The sequence below is a fragment of the Mastigoproctus giganteus genome, chromosome 4 (genome assembly GCF_048544385.1).
Source record: "Mastigoproctus giganteus isolate SK-2022 chromosome 4, ASM4854438v1, whole genome shotgun sequence".
Taxonomy (NCBI): domain Eukaryota; kingdom Metazoa; phylum Arthropoda; class Arachnida; order Uropygi; family Thelyphonidae; genus Mastigoproctus; species Mastigoproctus giganteus.
Window position 1 is genome coordinate 236654476 of NC_143578.1, and position 16287 is coordinate 236670762.

Sequence of the window (16287 nt, forward strand, 5' to 3'; positions counted from 1 at the left end):
CACTTTTAATCAATTTTTATTTCATAATAGTATCATATATCAGAAATTTTATTTCCATTTTATTATCCAAGAATTAAATTATTATAACTTTCTTAAATTGTCTATCATGTAGGACTACTATTCTGTTGCTGTAGTTGGTGGAAAGCTAGAAGCTAAGTTTGATGGTGGTAGTGGTGAGGCTAGAATAATATCTGAGCAACTAGTTAATGATGGAAAATATCATACTGTCACAATCTTAAAAAGACATAGAAAGTAAGTACTTATATCCCATTCTAAAAACCTACACCCCTCCTGATTTTGGAGATATAATAATAATAAAGTTTATTTGTACTTTTTTGTCATACTAATAGAAAAATAAGCAAAAAATGCATATTTCCTACAGCAAAAAAGGGGAGAGAAACATATAAGCCAGAAGCTTTTAAGAGGATATTCCTTATAAAAAGAGATACATAAATGGTATAAACCTTATACAGGTTTATACCATTTATCTCTTGAATAATACCTGGACAGTTCTGAAACTGTCCAGGTATTATTCAAGAGATAGATCAAAAATAAATTAGAATTTCATATACATTTTAACATATTCATTTGAAAGTTTCAAACACTTTCTCCTGCAAGGTTAGAGGAGTGAGGACAAGGAAAACAATCCATGTGTGTTAGATGGTTTACAAGGTTATTTATAATTGAGCTATGAACACTTTGATAATTAAAATTATGAAGTAACTGCATTTAAAATTGCAAAAATCTACATTTACAGTTAAAACCTTTGTGGATTAAAAAAAAAAACAAAAAAAAAAAAAACTTATTTTCATTATTTACATATTCATAGCACATTGCTTTGACTTTCTAAAAATTCAGGAGTCAATAGTAAGATAATTTTACAGAAAAGTAGATCTTAAGATTGTTAGATTTTCAGCTATCCATAGTAATATATTTAATCAATAGGTTCTTGAATTGATTTAGTGAATTGGAATTTTTGATATTTACAGAAAGTTTAAGGTTTCTGCACCCATATATTTAATTTTTTTTTTCGTCTGATGGCTTTTCTATAAAGGAGAATCAAAGGCTGAATACTTTTTTAAGTTGTAAGTTATTATTTTTTTTTATTCTGTTGTGAAAAGGGACCTGAAGAAATGAGGCAAGTATGGTGTGTTTAAAGTTTTAAATGCTCCAAACAGGTCTCCTCGAAGGTGCTTGGTTTCCTGCCGCCTCCATAGCCAGGGGCAGCAGTGCGTAGCACACGCTTCTTGATCAGACCGGGATGTGGAAAGGTCAGGGAATGACCACCACATATCCCCGGCGCAATATGGCCTTAGTTGCTAATGCTCCTAAAAACTAAATAAACAACAACAACAAGCTTGGTTTCCTAGTGCTGCAGTTTTCAGAATTAAAGTCTTTCATGGTAGGAATGCCCTTTGGTGTCCTTGATTAATCTTGTGTACCTGTTCCAATGGTTCTACATCCTTCTTAAAATGAGGCTTCCAGACCTGTATGCACTACTCAAAATGTGGTCTAACTATTGCATTATAAAAGAGGATATTCACTTCCTTGTCCCTGCTATCAAAATTTATGTAAATATTGACAGAATTCATTGAGCTGTCCAGCAGCCCATCTGCACTGCTCAGAGAACTTCATATCAGCCAGTACAATTACCCTCAGGTCTCTCTCATTCCCCACCACCACCTTGAGTGTGGTACCACCAAATTGGTATGTTATTTCTGGTATTACTGCTGCCCATATTTGGTATACCTTGCATTTGGAAATGTTAAAAACTCATTTGCTATTTCTCAGCCCATCTGCCTAATTTCTGTCATTAACTATCCTTCCAACCTTTTTATCATCTGCATAATTAAAAAATAAGTTTGATGTGCCTTCATCAATAAATATTGAAAACAGTAGGGGCACAGCACCCAGCCCCTTTGCGCCTCCGTAGCCAGGTGGGAAGGAGCAGCAGTGCGTAGCACATGCTTCTTGATTAGACCGGGGTTCGAGCCCGTCACCACCAAATACGGAGTATGCGGAAAGGTCAAGGAATGACCACCGCATATCCCGGAGCAATATGGCCTTAGTTGCTAATGCTCCTAAAAAAAAAACCAAACCAAATAACGATCTTGCACCCAGCCCTGAGGCTCACCACTAATAACATTAGTCCAAGAAGAGAAGTGCCCATTAATGACCACTACTTCTGCCACTCGACCATCTCTTTATTCATAACAGTAACTTGTCCCTAATGCCACACTATTTCATGTGGAATAGTGTCAAAATCTTTACTGAAATCTAAGTATATGATCCAAAAATTGTTTGCATCCAGTTCTTTGTTACTTGTTATAATAGTTAATCAAATTGTTCATAAAAATCTCCCTTAACAAATCCATTCTGTGATTTCTGTATAACTGCATTCTTGTCAAGGTGATCCTGCAATACTTTTTTTAACCAGTGACTCCATTATTTTACCTGGAATGGAATTTAAGCTAACAGGTCTGTAATTACTTACTTTGCTCTTTGATCCCCCTTATTGAATAGGAGAAACATTTGCATATATCTAGTCCATAGGTACTTTGCCAAAATCCAGGGATGCTCTCATAATTATGACAAAAGGTTTGCTTACCTCTTTTGCTGCTTCTTTTAATATAATTGGATAGGTTCTATGCTCTTGGGTGCTTGGGTTCTATGCTCATTTAATTTCAACAATTTCTTTACCACTTTCTTCTGAGTTATCACAAAATCATTTAGCTTCCAGCTGTAAATTGGTACACTTCTGTTATTTCCATCCCTAAAACTTCATCACACATGTATCTATATGTTTATTCAGTTTGTCAGCAGCCAAACAGATTTCATATGCTTTCATGTCCAGTGGGCTAATCCTTTTCATCCTACTGTTAATATATGAGCAATTCCTTTATTCTGATTTATAAGTCAGAATATAGCAATTTGTATTACTAAACCTCCTTTAAAATATATTTTTTTAAACATTGTTCACTTGAGTTATGTATCTCCTGAACAATTCAACATATAAATTTGGAATTCAGTATTCTCCTATTGAGATTTCAATTAATTTATTTGTAACTGAATGAGCATTAGTTGTACTATTGCCATTTTAGTTTACCATCAGCTATAATTTTAATTTTTCTGCAGTTCCTGGGTTGCCAACATGCCAAAAAAAATCATCATTATTTAATTTTCCATTACTTTAATATAAGCATTTCTTAACACAAATAAATGTATTTATGAAATGCAACCATATGCATTTTTTAATGTTTGATAAAATACATATACTTGCTGTGATTCAAAAGATAATTTGATGACATTTGAAATTTTAGGTTGATAATGAGAATAGATGACCAAGAAGTAGGAACATCAAGGCTTCCTAAAGGAGCAAAGGAAATTGATTCTCCAGAGTTACAAGGGCTGTATTTTTGTGGTGTAAATGAAGGTATATCTACAGGTTCTATGATTGCGACCAGAAAATCACTAATAGGAACAATAAAAGATGCAATTTTCAATAACAGGTATAATAGCTATTTCTTACTAAATAAGATACAAAGCAAATATCATCTGATAAATGTATAAATATCAAACCCTATATAACAAACTTCCCCATAATAAAATTATCTGTCTACTGAAATTTTGTGGCATACCTTAGATTTCAAAGAAATTATTTGTAATTTTACCTCCATATAATGAAATAATACCTCTATAAGGAAGTGTGATTTGTTCCCTGTTTTCGTATTGTAGCAGGTAAGTAATCACACTGTGGGTTGAGGCAAAGTAGCACTGCCTGTTTTTCAGTAATTCCACACAAATTCAAAACCAGCACCCATTTCAGCAAAGTTAACAAAGAGGCTATGAAAACTGCTTCCACTGTAACATACAGCAGCCACCTAAAAAGGAAGGAGATTACAAAGCCTGCTAGAGGTTTCATGGCTGTGTTAGGATTACTAAATGTAAATACAGGTGCATGTACACTTGCTTATACCTAATGCTGGAGTATAGTAAACAAATTTCATGAATTTGAAGTACTGGTTAAGTCATCAAATAGGGACATAGTAGAGATATCGGAAACATAGTGCCACTTAGACATAAGGGATGCAGAATTTGAATATGGTGAGTACAATGTGTACAGGAAGGATGGGGAGTAATGCTGTTGGTTAAGAAGCACATAGAATCTAAGGCAGAGCACCCAGATATAGGTGGCCAGTGCATAGGTCAAATCACTGTGATGAGTATAATGAAATACACAGAAGGTAGAGTGGATCAGTGGTTCAGATTTAAGGAAGAATGAGACATATTATTAAAGACAATGGGCAGATGATATGGGTAGTGTGTTTTTTTTTTTTTTTTTTTGGCTGATGCTGTATAAGCTTGCTTCCTAGCATCATTCCACTACTAACACTTGATTAACAGTCTACTTTCAGCTGCATGTTCATTGGTCTGAATCACTCTGCCAATCAATGAATTTAACATTTGATTTTATAGTCTGATACATCCATTTGATTATTTCTTATCTTGTATCACCTTCCATACAGGATAAGAGATAAGTAAATAATAAGAAATTTGATAAATTTAGTAAAGGAAGGAAAACACTGGGTCACATAAGTTAAAAATTTTAGCTTATCATTTATAGTCAGTAATGGCCAATTGTCAATCAATCAGTTTGTTGCATATTTTTATTGGCTGTTGCTTTGCAATAAAATAGGACTAGCTAATTTTTACAAAATGTGCCAGGCAATACCATTGAAAAGGTTTTTTGAAATTGTTTTAATTATACTACTTGATTGTAGCTAGCAAACTGTTTACCATCACTCTTCTGCACCAATTGGAAAAGGCCTAGATTTGAATCTCATTGACACAGAAGGAATTTTATGGGCTTTTTCACATAATGGTTGAGTTAGTCAGTGTTAAGCAAGGGTTAACAATTTTTATCTCCTTGAAACTCAGAATTTTTGCCCAGCAAACATGTAAACTAACCAAAGAATACAGATACAGACACAACATATTGATGCTTAACAAACAGCCTTAGCTGCCTTGTTTTACACACACACACACACACACACACACACACACACACACACACACACACACACACACACACACACACACACACACACATACACACAACTAAGAGATGAGGACAATCACCTTTGGCTGCTGCCAAAAATTTGAAAGCTCTGTGTAAGAATGAAACAGTGCTGAAACAAATATGAAATGCTTTTCTGATTATTCAAGTGTAAATACCAGATTAATCAAGAACCCAAAAAGTATTTGAATGTTACAATGAAATAGTGATATGAAAAGATTTCACCTGGCCATGATGGGTGATTACTGTTTATTTATATAAAGAAAATATAATACTATGTATAAAAAAAATCTAAGGGTAATTAATCTATGAGATTCTTAAAAAAAAAAATAAAAAACACCAACTTAAGCACTGTATCTGATTCATAGATACAGAAAGCACATGTAGATATTAAACCTCTATCTTGGCGTCTCCATAGCCAGGTGGGCAGGAGCAGCAGCAGTGCATAGCACACGCTTCTTGATTAGACAAGAGTTCGTGACCACCAAATACGGAGGTTGCGGAAAGGTCAGGGAATGACCACCGCATATCCCCAGAGCAATATGGCCTTAGTTGCTAATGCTCCTAAAAACCAAATAACAAACAAACCTCTATCTTATATGTTAATTTTTCACTATAATTTACCATTAAAAATGAAATTCATGAAGATAGTAACATTTTTGCCTGCTTGTCACAAATATTTCTTTTCTATTTATGGTTCTCTACAATCTTCTAGTGTAACATACAAGTATGCTACACTAGAAGATTGTAGAGAACCATAAATACAAAATATATGCAAAAGGTCAAAAAACTTGATATGACATCAGATTTTCAGTATGATTTTTTTTTTTAAATAGGAATCTCAGAATTAATCAAAATCCATTTTAGTCTTGACTCCAAATTTTTTTTTTTTTAATTTTTACCCAATGTAATTTTATGAATTTAATGAATAAATTTACAACTAATTTTTTCAGTTTTAATATGTGATTCTTGTAATGTAAAATGTAATGAATGGAAACAAATCTGAAACAAAGGTTATTTTATTAACAAACATTTAAATTAACATCTGGCTTGACAGGTGAAAGTGTGGTGAATTATTTTAGTTTGTGACAGTAATAGGTTGTCTTCTTTGTACAGTACTGATTGATTTTAAATACCACCTATATTACAGTGTTAGAAAGTAGTGTATATGTTTCCTATCTTTAGATAGTGTGAATCAGAACTGTAATACTCAATACGTTCTACGTTGATATTAATATTTGTAAAATAATAAGGAGTTTACCTCAATATAGTACGTAGAACACTTCCGTATGATACTCTCTCCAGAAATTAAAACGAAAAAATCGAAAACTTACATTAGAGTAAAAAACAAATAATTAAAAACCAATTTAACACAATTCAAATCAATTTAACACAATTAAAAATCAATTTAACGCAATTAAAAATTAAAAAGAATCTAACAAAAATATTTTGTTCGTTAGAATATTCAAAAAAAATCATTTTGAATATTTTTGTTAGATTCTTTTTAATTTTTAATTGCGTTAAATTGATTTTGAATTGTGTTAAATTGGTTTTTAATTATTTATTTTTTACTCTAATGTAAGTTTTCGAATTTTTCGTTTTAATTTCTGGAGAGTATCATACGGAAGTGTTCTACGTACTATATTGAGGTAAACTCCTCTTATTATTTTACAAAGTTTCCTATCTCTGAAAAGGGGGAAGCTATTATACAGCCTCTTAATTAAAAGCAGTTAGTGAAGTGATTGCTTACATGAAATCTGATTATTCATATCTGAGAGGAATGTGATGAAATTTCCTTTGGAATTGAGTTCATATTTTTTAATTGCAAATTGAGCTCTCTTTACTGTCACCATTCCTGTAAAAGAACTGGGAGATGGTATGATATGTTTTATGATCATCATTTTTGTTCAATGATCATGGCAGCAACTTCAACCATTACTAACAAATGTTTTATTTATATAACCAGGTTGTTAAGCTTCAGTGAGCCGTTTCAATTTCAAGGTGTTGGTATAGGGCGAAGCATGAAAGATTGGAAGGGTCCAGAAGATACTTATACATCTGTAGTTCAGCCTTTGGAAAAGTGTGCAGAAATGGCATCTTATACTCTAGAGAAACATGCTGTAAATATTGGTGATGCTTTACATAGCCACATCAAAATGCCTGTTGGAAGAAAAGATTTCATGCATGAGTAAGTGAATTTGTTGCTCTTTAGAGGAGTTTAATGAAAATTCCAAACCATGTTCACTTTTTTTCATGAATATTTTTATATATATTGTTATGTTTCATTTTATTTTATATTATTCATTTACTTTTTTTTTTAAATTTCAAGATATATTTGCTGCTATATTAAGATTCTCTGCTTAAGTAATGGACATTTTCCCCCCAAAAAACTACATTTTTTAAAATTTTAATATATACAAATAAATAAATTTTCTGTTTATACTCCAGCACGACAACCAAGTCAGTAGAGTTTACAATAAATCGTCAATACAAATATTTATCATATTTAGTAGTCACAGGCTTGAACCCTGGTCCATTCAAGGAATACGTGCTATGCACTCTCGCTCCTGACCACCTACCAAGTTTATTCTTGTAGGTGGAAAGAGATGGAATTTTAATGTGTCACAGATTGCATACATCAGTGGTGTCCAACCTTTTCCCATACAGGGGCAATATTCAAAGTTAGATTTGATTCGCGGGCCCCACTGAGTGATTTGAAAAAAATTAGTGTTACATTTTCCATATCTTGTTACATGTAAAAGGAAAGTTTCTATTTTAATGTTACCATTTTTTATTTTCAGGCTATATATAAAAAATGCAAATTCTCACCACTTTTATGTGCAACAAATCTATGTCAGTGATTTATTTTTTAGATTTTATTAAAATTATAAAAATATGACTTACTTTTGTTTTTTAAAAATATACCTTACTTTTGTTTTTTAAAAATATACTTTACTTTTGTTTTTTTTTTAAATAACTTACTTTTGCTTTTAAATGCTTACTTCAGAAAATTTACAACCTGAAAATGATTACTGCTTTTCAATATTAATGTGAATAAATAAATATAATTATACACCTGAAATTGAAAATATTCAAAGAACTTTTTAAGTACAATACACAATAACATTTATTGAACAAAACTTAACATTTAATGAGATGATTGAGGCCGGATATTTTTAGATAATTGTTGAAAATTTGCAATTCTCAATACGGAATGAAGATGCTCATCTGTTATTCTGTTTGTTTTTAAATATTTATTTGATTTCATGCATGAAAAAATTTGCTCGCAAACATATGTTGATCCAAACAAAGTAAGCATTTTCATGGGCATGCGAGCTGTATAAAAATTATTGCTGGCCGTAGTTTGCACACCACTGACTGGCATACAGGATAAGAAATAAGTAAATAATATGAAATTTGATAAATTTATTTGAAAACACTGGATCACATAAGTTAAAAATTTTAGCCTATCACTTGTAAACTTAAATGATTTGTTTGTATTATTAGGAATGGCATATTTTTTATGCAGATATTGCAGTTTTGAAATTAAATACTTTACTGCACAGAGACAAATAAGTCTAATTTAGAACTAACAATTTATATTAATTTGAATTATACAAAATAATATTTACACTGCCAAAGGTTTTGAATGCACCTTGGTTTTTTTTTTTTTTTTTTTGGAGCTTTAGCAACTAAGGCCATATTGCTCCGGGAATATGCGGTGGTCATTCCCTGACCTTTCTGCATCCTCCGTATTTGGTGGTGACGGACTTGCACCTTGGTAGCCATGAGAATAACAAAAGGGTTAAAAATGACTTGCATGCTGCTGTCAAACTGACAGCAGCAGGTGCATAATCCTCCCTGCAGTCCTGAAACCTGCATGAGGGATTATGCACATTTGAACTAGAGTCTGGCTGGGGAAGGATACATTTTCTTCATTTATGTAAAATGGAATAAGAATTGTGTAGTTACTGATTTATTTTAACCAAAAATTTTGGCCTAATGATAGAATTTGATATAAAATCCAATAACTAATTTTAGAGGGTTTTTTTTTTTTTCATACTAGAGAATGTTCTGTATCTTTGTATCAAACAAGTGAACTAAAGTTATTTAACTTTTGTAACTCCATTGTTTTCCTTCCTTTACTAAATATATTAATTTATGTGGCATTCTTCAAAAAAAAAGTGTACATCAACTGGTGAAATACCACCACTTTGCTTATTGGAGGCTTGAAGTGGTAAAACCCACGTTTAGTCTCTAGAGCAAAGTTTCCGGCATCCCCTTCCCCCCCATACTTCTCCTTCAACCCATGCACGGTACTAAGTACTATAGGTTTTGATACCTTTCATGTTTGGGGTTTTCATAAAAAAAAAAAAAAAAAACAAGAAATTAGATGAATTTGTCCTTGCATACAGATATTCTAATATGTTTTCTTAATTGAACTGAATTAATTAATATTTGAATTTGTTTTAAATCCAATGAAATTCACCAAACTAAAAAAGTAATGAAAAATGCCAGCCTGTGCATGTTCATATTCTAAAGTATTGGTGCTCAGCATTAACAATGTTTGTATAATTCCATGACTTTTTAAAAATTTCATTTCATCATCAATGTTTTTATTTTATTCATCTCTTTTTACATGAAATTAAATTGTATAATAAATCCAAGACTTTCTTAAAATTCCATTTACTATCAAGTAAATTACTTAATGGTAAATGGAATTTAAAATGTGTGTTCTATAGAATGTGTACAGTATGTGGGATGAACACATTGTTCAACATAAAGAAATATTTAATCCTGTATTAGAGTACAAAGAAAGATGCACTTAGTCTTGAATATTTCAAGACAAATAGATCATATACGACACTTATACTCTGATTTTTCAACTGAAACAAGAAGCAAGTCAGAATTGTAGAATTAGGATGGGTCTGTGTTGTTATTGTTGATTATGGTTGAATATGTGGTTGATTCTCAGTGTTCTTTTTGAGTATGTGGAAATTCACTCTGACATAGATCATATTGCTGAAGAGACTTGGTTGCTTGTATCATGCATCATAGGTTAGAAGTTCCAGTTGAAGGTGATTCAACTGGAATGACCTGGGCAGTAGTGACATTGTTTTCTCGAGAATGGATAGAAAACAGCAAGATCATTTATATGGGAGAAAAACTGTGGTCCTAAATCAGCATTAGCAAAGGCTTGCTTTCTTGCATCATATCAGCCAAAAAAAAAAAAACAACCCTTCTCATTTCACCCATCCACTCGCTCCAAATGTTTGTCTAGTTCTGACTTGAATCTATTTAAGCTATTAACTTCTACGACAGATGGAAGTTTGTTCCAGCAATCAACCACCCGCTGGCTAAAGGCAAACTTCCACACATCTATCCTACAACTTTCCTTCCTCAATTTGAATTTGTGTATGTTTCGATCATGTGTGTGACCTGTGTTCCATCACAGGTCACACATATGAATGAAACTATCCAGACTGATGTTGGGTGTGTTAGATATCACTATGCTGTTCTTCTGCAGGCAGGTAGGTTGAGCTAGGACATGTGACTCAGGAATTCCTTCTGTAGTTTTTGAGAGAGTTATCGATGAAAAATCACAGCCTTGGTGCAAAAGGCTTCATGTGATTAGAACCTGGACAAACATCCAAAAGGTGGTGATTTCTCTAGGGGATGGAAGAGAACTGTCCACTGGTGGAGTAGTCTGGATGCAGAATTAAGATGGGTCATGTACCTTCTGTATTACTGTTGATTATAGATGTAGCTTGTATGTTGAAAAGTATCCTCTTTTTAAATATGTTAATCCAAATGCAGTTTATACAGATTCCTTTGTTTCTATTAAAATTGTTGGGGGCATTTTGAAGCAAATCTTTCAACTACCTTCATTGCTGGTATCTAGTATCTGAATAAAGATCCTGGTATTGTCTAGGTTAATATAGTGATCCACTCCTATGCAGTAGGATGCTGTGTCTAAAGATATGTGGTCGTGCTTAATATTATTATGCTTCAATTTTAGGTTCTATAATATAAGAAAGGGCTTACAGTCTTCAAAGACTTACAATCTTTTCTTATATTATAAAAGTCCTTTTGGCTCTTAAGGAAGCTTGAAGTCTGCCTATATGCAGTAACTCAGTATATTTGCTGTTGAACAAAAGCCGAGAATTAGGGTTGAATTTGAAAGTGTCTGCAATTCTGCCCAGACATGATAGGAGGAAGTATATGATGAGAGCCTTGCTGATCAATTCGGCCCTGGAAAGATTGTGCAAGGCTCAAGGGGTAGAATTTTTTTCAGCCTCGTCTGTACTTGTTAACAGGAGAGACTGCTTCTACAGGGATGGGATACACTTAAGTAGAAAGGGTGCAAGAATATTTGCTAATGCTATCGAGGCAGTGTTAGGTGGGTTGGAAAACTGCTAGCTTGGGGGGGGGATACAAGGACTAATAGTTTAGCAGTAGCCGCAGGCAGAGGTGAAGGTGATTCTTGAACAACTTCTATTAGAATAAGTAGCGACCTGGAGCGAGGGGTGTCAGGGGTTTCAGGGACGGATGGCAGTCATCGTGAAATAGGTGGGTATATGGGATGTGTTAGGGTAACTAGGAATAGGTGCATGTATACCAATTCTAGAAGTATAGTAAATAAATTTTATGAATTTAAAGTGTTGGTCAAGACATCAAAGGTGGATATTGTTGGGATAGCAAAGACGTGGTTGTCACCCAGATATAAGGAATGCAGAACTGGAATTTGGGAAGTACAATGTGTACAGACAGGATAGGAAGGGAGGAGGTGTTATGCTGTTAATTAAGAAAAACATAAAATCAAAAGAAGTGCATCCAGTTGATATAGATGAACAGTGCACTGTTGGGTCAGTTTGGTATGACATAAGCACTGCGAAAGCAAAAATAAGAGTAGGAGTGTGTTATAGACCTAATGACTTGAATGAGTACAATGAACAATTGTACAGAGAAATAGAGTGGGCTAGTAAATCAGAATGTCTTATAATGGGGGATTTTAACTTCCCAGATATTGACTGGAACTTGTGGGTTGATCACTCACACACTAGTCAGACTTTTGTGGATTTATTGGATGAGTGTTTTCTGCAGCAGCCGAAACTACCAGCTGCAGCATGGTAAAGAGATCGAAGCCATGGCAGAGAGAGAGAGAGAGAGAGAGAGAGAGAGAGAGAGAGAGAGAGGCCTACAAATACTTGGGGATGATGCAGGCTCAGCACAAGGAAATTAAGGCCTGCCTGATAGAAAAATACTATCAGAGACTCAGAAGCCTGCTGAAAGCAGGGAACACACTTACAGCCATAAACACCTATGCAGTCTCAGTGCTAACATACTCCTTCGGGGTCACAGATTGGACTAACACCCAGCTGGAGGATATCATTAGAAAGACAAGGACAGTGATGACCAAGAGCTGTCAACATCACCCAAAGTCAGCCGTGGAGAGACTGACAATTTCTCAGAAAGGAGGAGGAAGGAGCCTGATAGACCTCATCAAGCAACAGAAAACAGCAATTGCTAACCTGAAGGATTGCTTCCAGAAACACACAGCAGCAGCAGGCCATAAGGAAGATAGACAAGCGATATATCCCACTCAACCTAAGCGAGGAGTCCCCCTCCCAACCAGGAAGCACAAACGAAGCTAGAAAGATGGGCAGAGAAGACACTCCATGGCAGACACTACAATGATTTCCATCAAGATCACATAGATAAAATTGCTTCCAAGGCATGGCTCATGAGCAGGACGCTTTTCCCCGAGACTGAAGAATTCATGTTGCCATCCAAGACCAAGTAATCAACCAGAAACTATGCCACCTGGTCTCAGAAATGATCCAACACATCACCGCAGGATGCAAGGTGATCACCCAGACTGAGTACACTCATAAATATGACCAGATAGCCAGGATAACACATCAGAAGCTAGCAAATAAATACCAGTTGGTCAAAGAAAGTGTACCATACTACAAGTACAAACCTCAGGCAGTACTAGAGACCCCAACCAACAAGCTGTACTGGGACCGCGCCATAATAACAGATAAGACAATCCTGTACAACAGACCGGACATAACCCTTGTGGACAAGAAGGAAAAGGCTACCTATCTGATTGACATAGCAGCACCCAACACTGGCAACCTACAGAAAACCCATGGGGAAAAAAATCAGGAAGTACACGAATCAAAGAGATGTGGCATATGCAACAAGTTATGACCATCCCGATCATTGTGTCAACTACAGGTATGGTGCCAAAGACCCTACATAACAGCCTAGTAGCAATAGGTCTCCCAGCAAACACCTACAAGGAACTCCAGAAAGTCGCAATCCTGAACACCTGTAGGATAGTCAGAGAGTTCCTCGACCAACAGTAACACCAGACATAACAACAACCACCTTGTGTACTTGTAGCAATACCCATCATGAGGTGGAACCCCCAATCAGGGAGAAATAATATAAGAGCAATAATAATAATAATAATTTAATTGATTAAGTAGTTATTCAGTTTTGATTTCTACCACAATTCCTTTTTGATATTAAAATATATCAAAGAGCAGAACTTATTCTTCAATATTTATTTATGGAATAAAAAAAATAATAAAAAAAAAGACCTGAAACATTAGGATATTACATAGATATTAAGATATTACAGGAAAGCCTTGTTAATACAATATCAGTTTATACAAAGTAGATCTCATTCCCCTTGAAAAGGAATGGACATTATCGTGTTAAAAAATTTATTTAATACAAAATATGGTTAATGTGTATTGAAAAGTTAATGTTTGTGCCATTGATAGTATAACCATACTTTTCATTGTAGTTAGTACAAAGTATGCTGATTTTTTTTTTATGTGAACCCCAAACACGAGAGGTATTACAACCTATAGTACTTGGTACCGTGCTTGGGTTGGAGGTTGAGAAGACGAAAGAAGATATTTGTTGACATTAGACTTGAACTTCTGTAGATTGTAATTTTCAGGAAATACGTATGAAGGAAGGTTGTTCCAGAAAACGGCAGTTGAATGAATAAATGAGGAAGATGAAAAGTTGGTTCTGTGGGTTTGAAGTTGGACAGTAAATGGATGTTGGCTGGTGGCAGCACGTGTTCGGACTGTTTTGAAAGAGAGAGCGGGAATTATAGAAGCCAATTCAGAAGAACAGTGCCCAGGGAAGTATCTTTAAAAGAGGCATGCAGCAGAAACAGTGCGTCTATGAGAAAGTAAGTGGAGAGACTCTGTTAGAGATGAGTCATTAATTAACCTAACTGCCCTCTTCTGAATGGAATCAAGAAGCCTGATAGAGGTTTTGGGGGCACCACCCCAAATGTGGGAACAATATTCCATGGCAGGGCGGATTTGCGATTTATACAGAGTGAGCAGCTGTTTGGAAGAAAAGTAATGCCGAGAGCGAAAGAGAAAACCAAGTTTTTTAGATGCAGAGGAAGCAATATTTGTAATGTGCTTGTGCCAAGAGAGATTAGAAGTCAGGGTAATCCCCAAAAGAGATATATCCTTTTGCCTAGAAATTGGAGTGTCACTAAAGATAAGCATAGGAGCAGAAGAATCCTTTTTGCGAGATATAAGACAAGACTGAGTTTTAGAAGGGTTGAAATCAACTAAGTTGTCTTTGCCCCACTGGAGAATTACCTGAAGATCGGCATTTAAGGAATTGGTAGCAGATTTTCGAGAAGTTGAAGCTGATTGAGCAGGACAAGATTTCTCAAAACGGAAAGTTGAATGCAATGTGCTATCATCGGCAAAACTATGGATAGGATTTCCAGTCAATGGAAGAAGGTCATTGATATACAAGAGGAGAAGAGTGGGGGAAAGAACTGAACCTTGGGGGACACCGGCATTAGTGGAGAAGTTAGAAGACAGAGAGCCATCTACCATCACCCTCAGTGAGCGATCAGAGAGAAAACTGGATAACCAATTACTAAAAACAGTTGGCAAACCATAAGATGGAAGCTTGTTTATAAGACCTTTATGCCAAACACAATCAAAAGCCTTTGAGATGTCAAGAGCAACTACTTGTGTTTCATCGAACCTTTCGATTGAAGTAGTCCATAAATGGGTAACATAAGCCAGGATATCACCAGTGGATCGACACTTACGGAATCCATACTGGTGATCGTTGATCAGACGGAAGGTTTCTAGGTAGTTTAAGAGTTGGCGGTTAATTGATTTCTCCATTACTTTAGAAAGAGTAGAAGTAATTGCAATGGGACGATAATTGGATGGGAGGGATTTGTCACCCTTTTTAGGAACTGGCTGGATATGAGCAAATTTCCAAGCAGAAGGAAAAACACCTTTGGAATAAGAAAGTGAAAAAAGGCGGCAAAGAATAGGAGTAAGTTCAGGAGCACAGATTTTGAGAACAAGTGGAGAAATACCATCAGGACCTGGAGCTTTCTTAGCATCAAGGTTCATCAAAATCCTTCTGATATCCTTTTGACGGAAGACCACAGGAGGCATTGAATGGACCGTGTTCGGAATGGTGGGAGGTGTTTTACCAAGTTCATTAATACATGAGCTGGAAGAAAAATGGGATGCTAGCAGGTCAGCTTTATCCTTGGCTGAAGTGGCAACAGAACCATCTGGTTTGGACAGAAGTGGAAGCAGAGATGGGCAAAAGTTGTGGCCAATAGCTTTGGCAAGAGACCAGAATGCTCGGCTACCATTAGGGCAAGAAGCAAGTTTTCTACTCTTAGCCTGTTCAAACTCTAGTTTGGACTGATTAATAACTGCTTTACAATTGTTGCGAGCTTTGGTGTAGGCAGAAAATGAAACTGAAGAATTAGAAACAAGCCAATTACGATATGCAACATTCTTCTCTTGAACAGCCTTAGCACATTTATTGGACAACCAAGGTTTAGATAAAGGACGAGATTTTAAAGTGGAGTGTGGGATAAAGGATTCCATTCCTGCAAGAATAATTTCACTGACACGATCTGAGCAAACGTTGACATCAGAAGTTTTGAAACAGTAATCCGACCAAGGAAAAGAAGAAAAGAAGTCTCGCAGGTCATCCCATTTTTCATTCTTGTAATGCCAAACAACACGAGGTTGGGAATAGCCATGAGATAAAGGTTCCATTGGAGAAGAGACAATCACCAAGTTGTGATCTGAAGTGCCTAAAGGACCTCTCACTTCGACCGTGTACTTAGAAGGGTTGTTTGTGAGAAAAAGATCAAGCGTATTGGCTGTATG

The 16287-nt window shown here is 35.2% G+C and overlaps 1 protein-coding gene across 6 annotated transcripts in view; it reads left to right on the forward strand.

Annotated features, from left to right (window-relative positions):
- LOC150087516 (laminin subunit alpha lam-3-like) overlaps positions 1–16287 on the forward strand; it is a 746420-nt gene that overhangs the window by 680878 nt on the left and 49255 nt on the right. For all 6 annotated transcript variants that reach the window (XM_090371226.1, XM_090371225.1, XM_090371229.1 and 3 more), the window contains 3 exons: positions 113–252; positions 3321–3509; positions 7044–7265. In XM_090371226.1, the coding sequence (XP_090227352.1) occupies positions 113–252; positions 3321–3509; positions 7044–7265 (551 nt within the window). The remainder of the gene's footprint in view (positions 1–112; positions 253–3320; positions 3510–7043; positions 7266–16287) is intronic.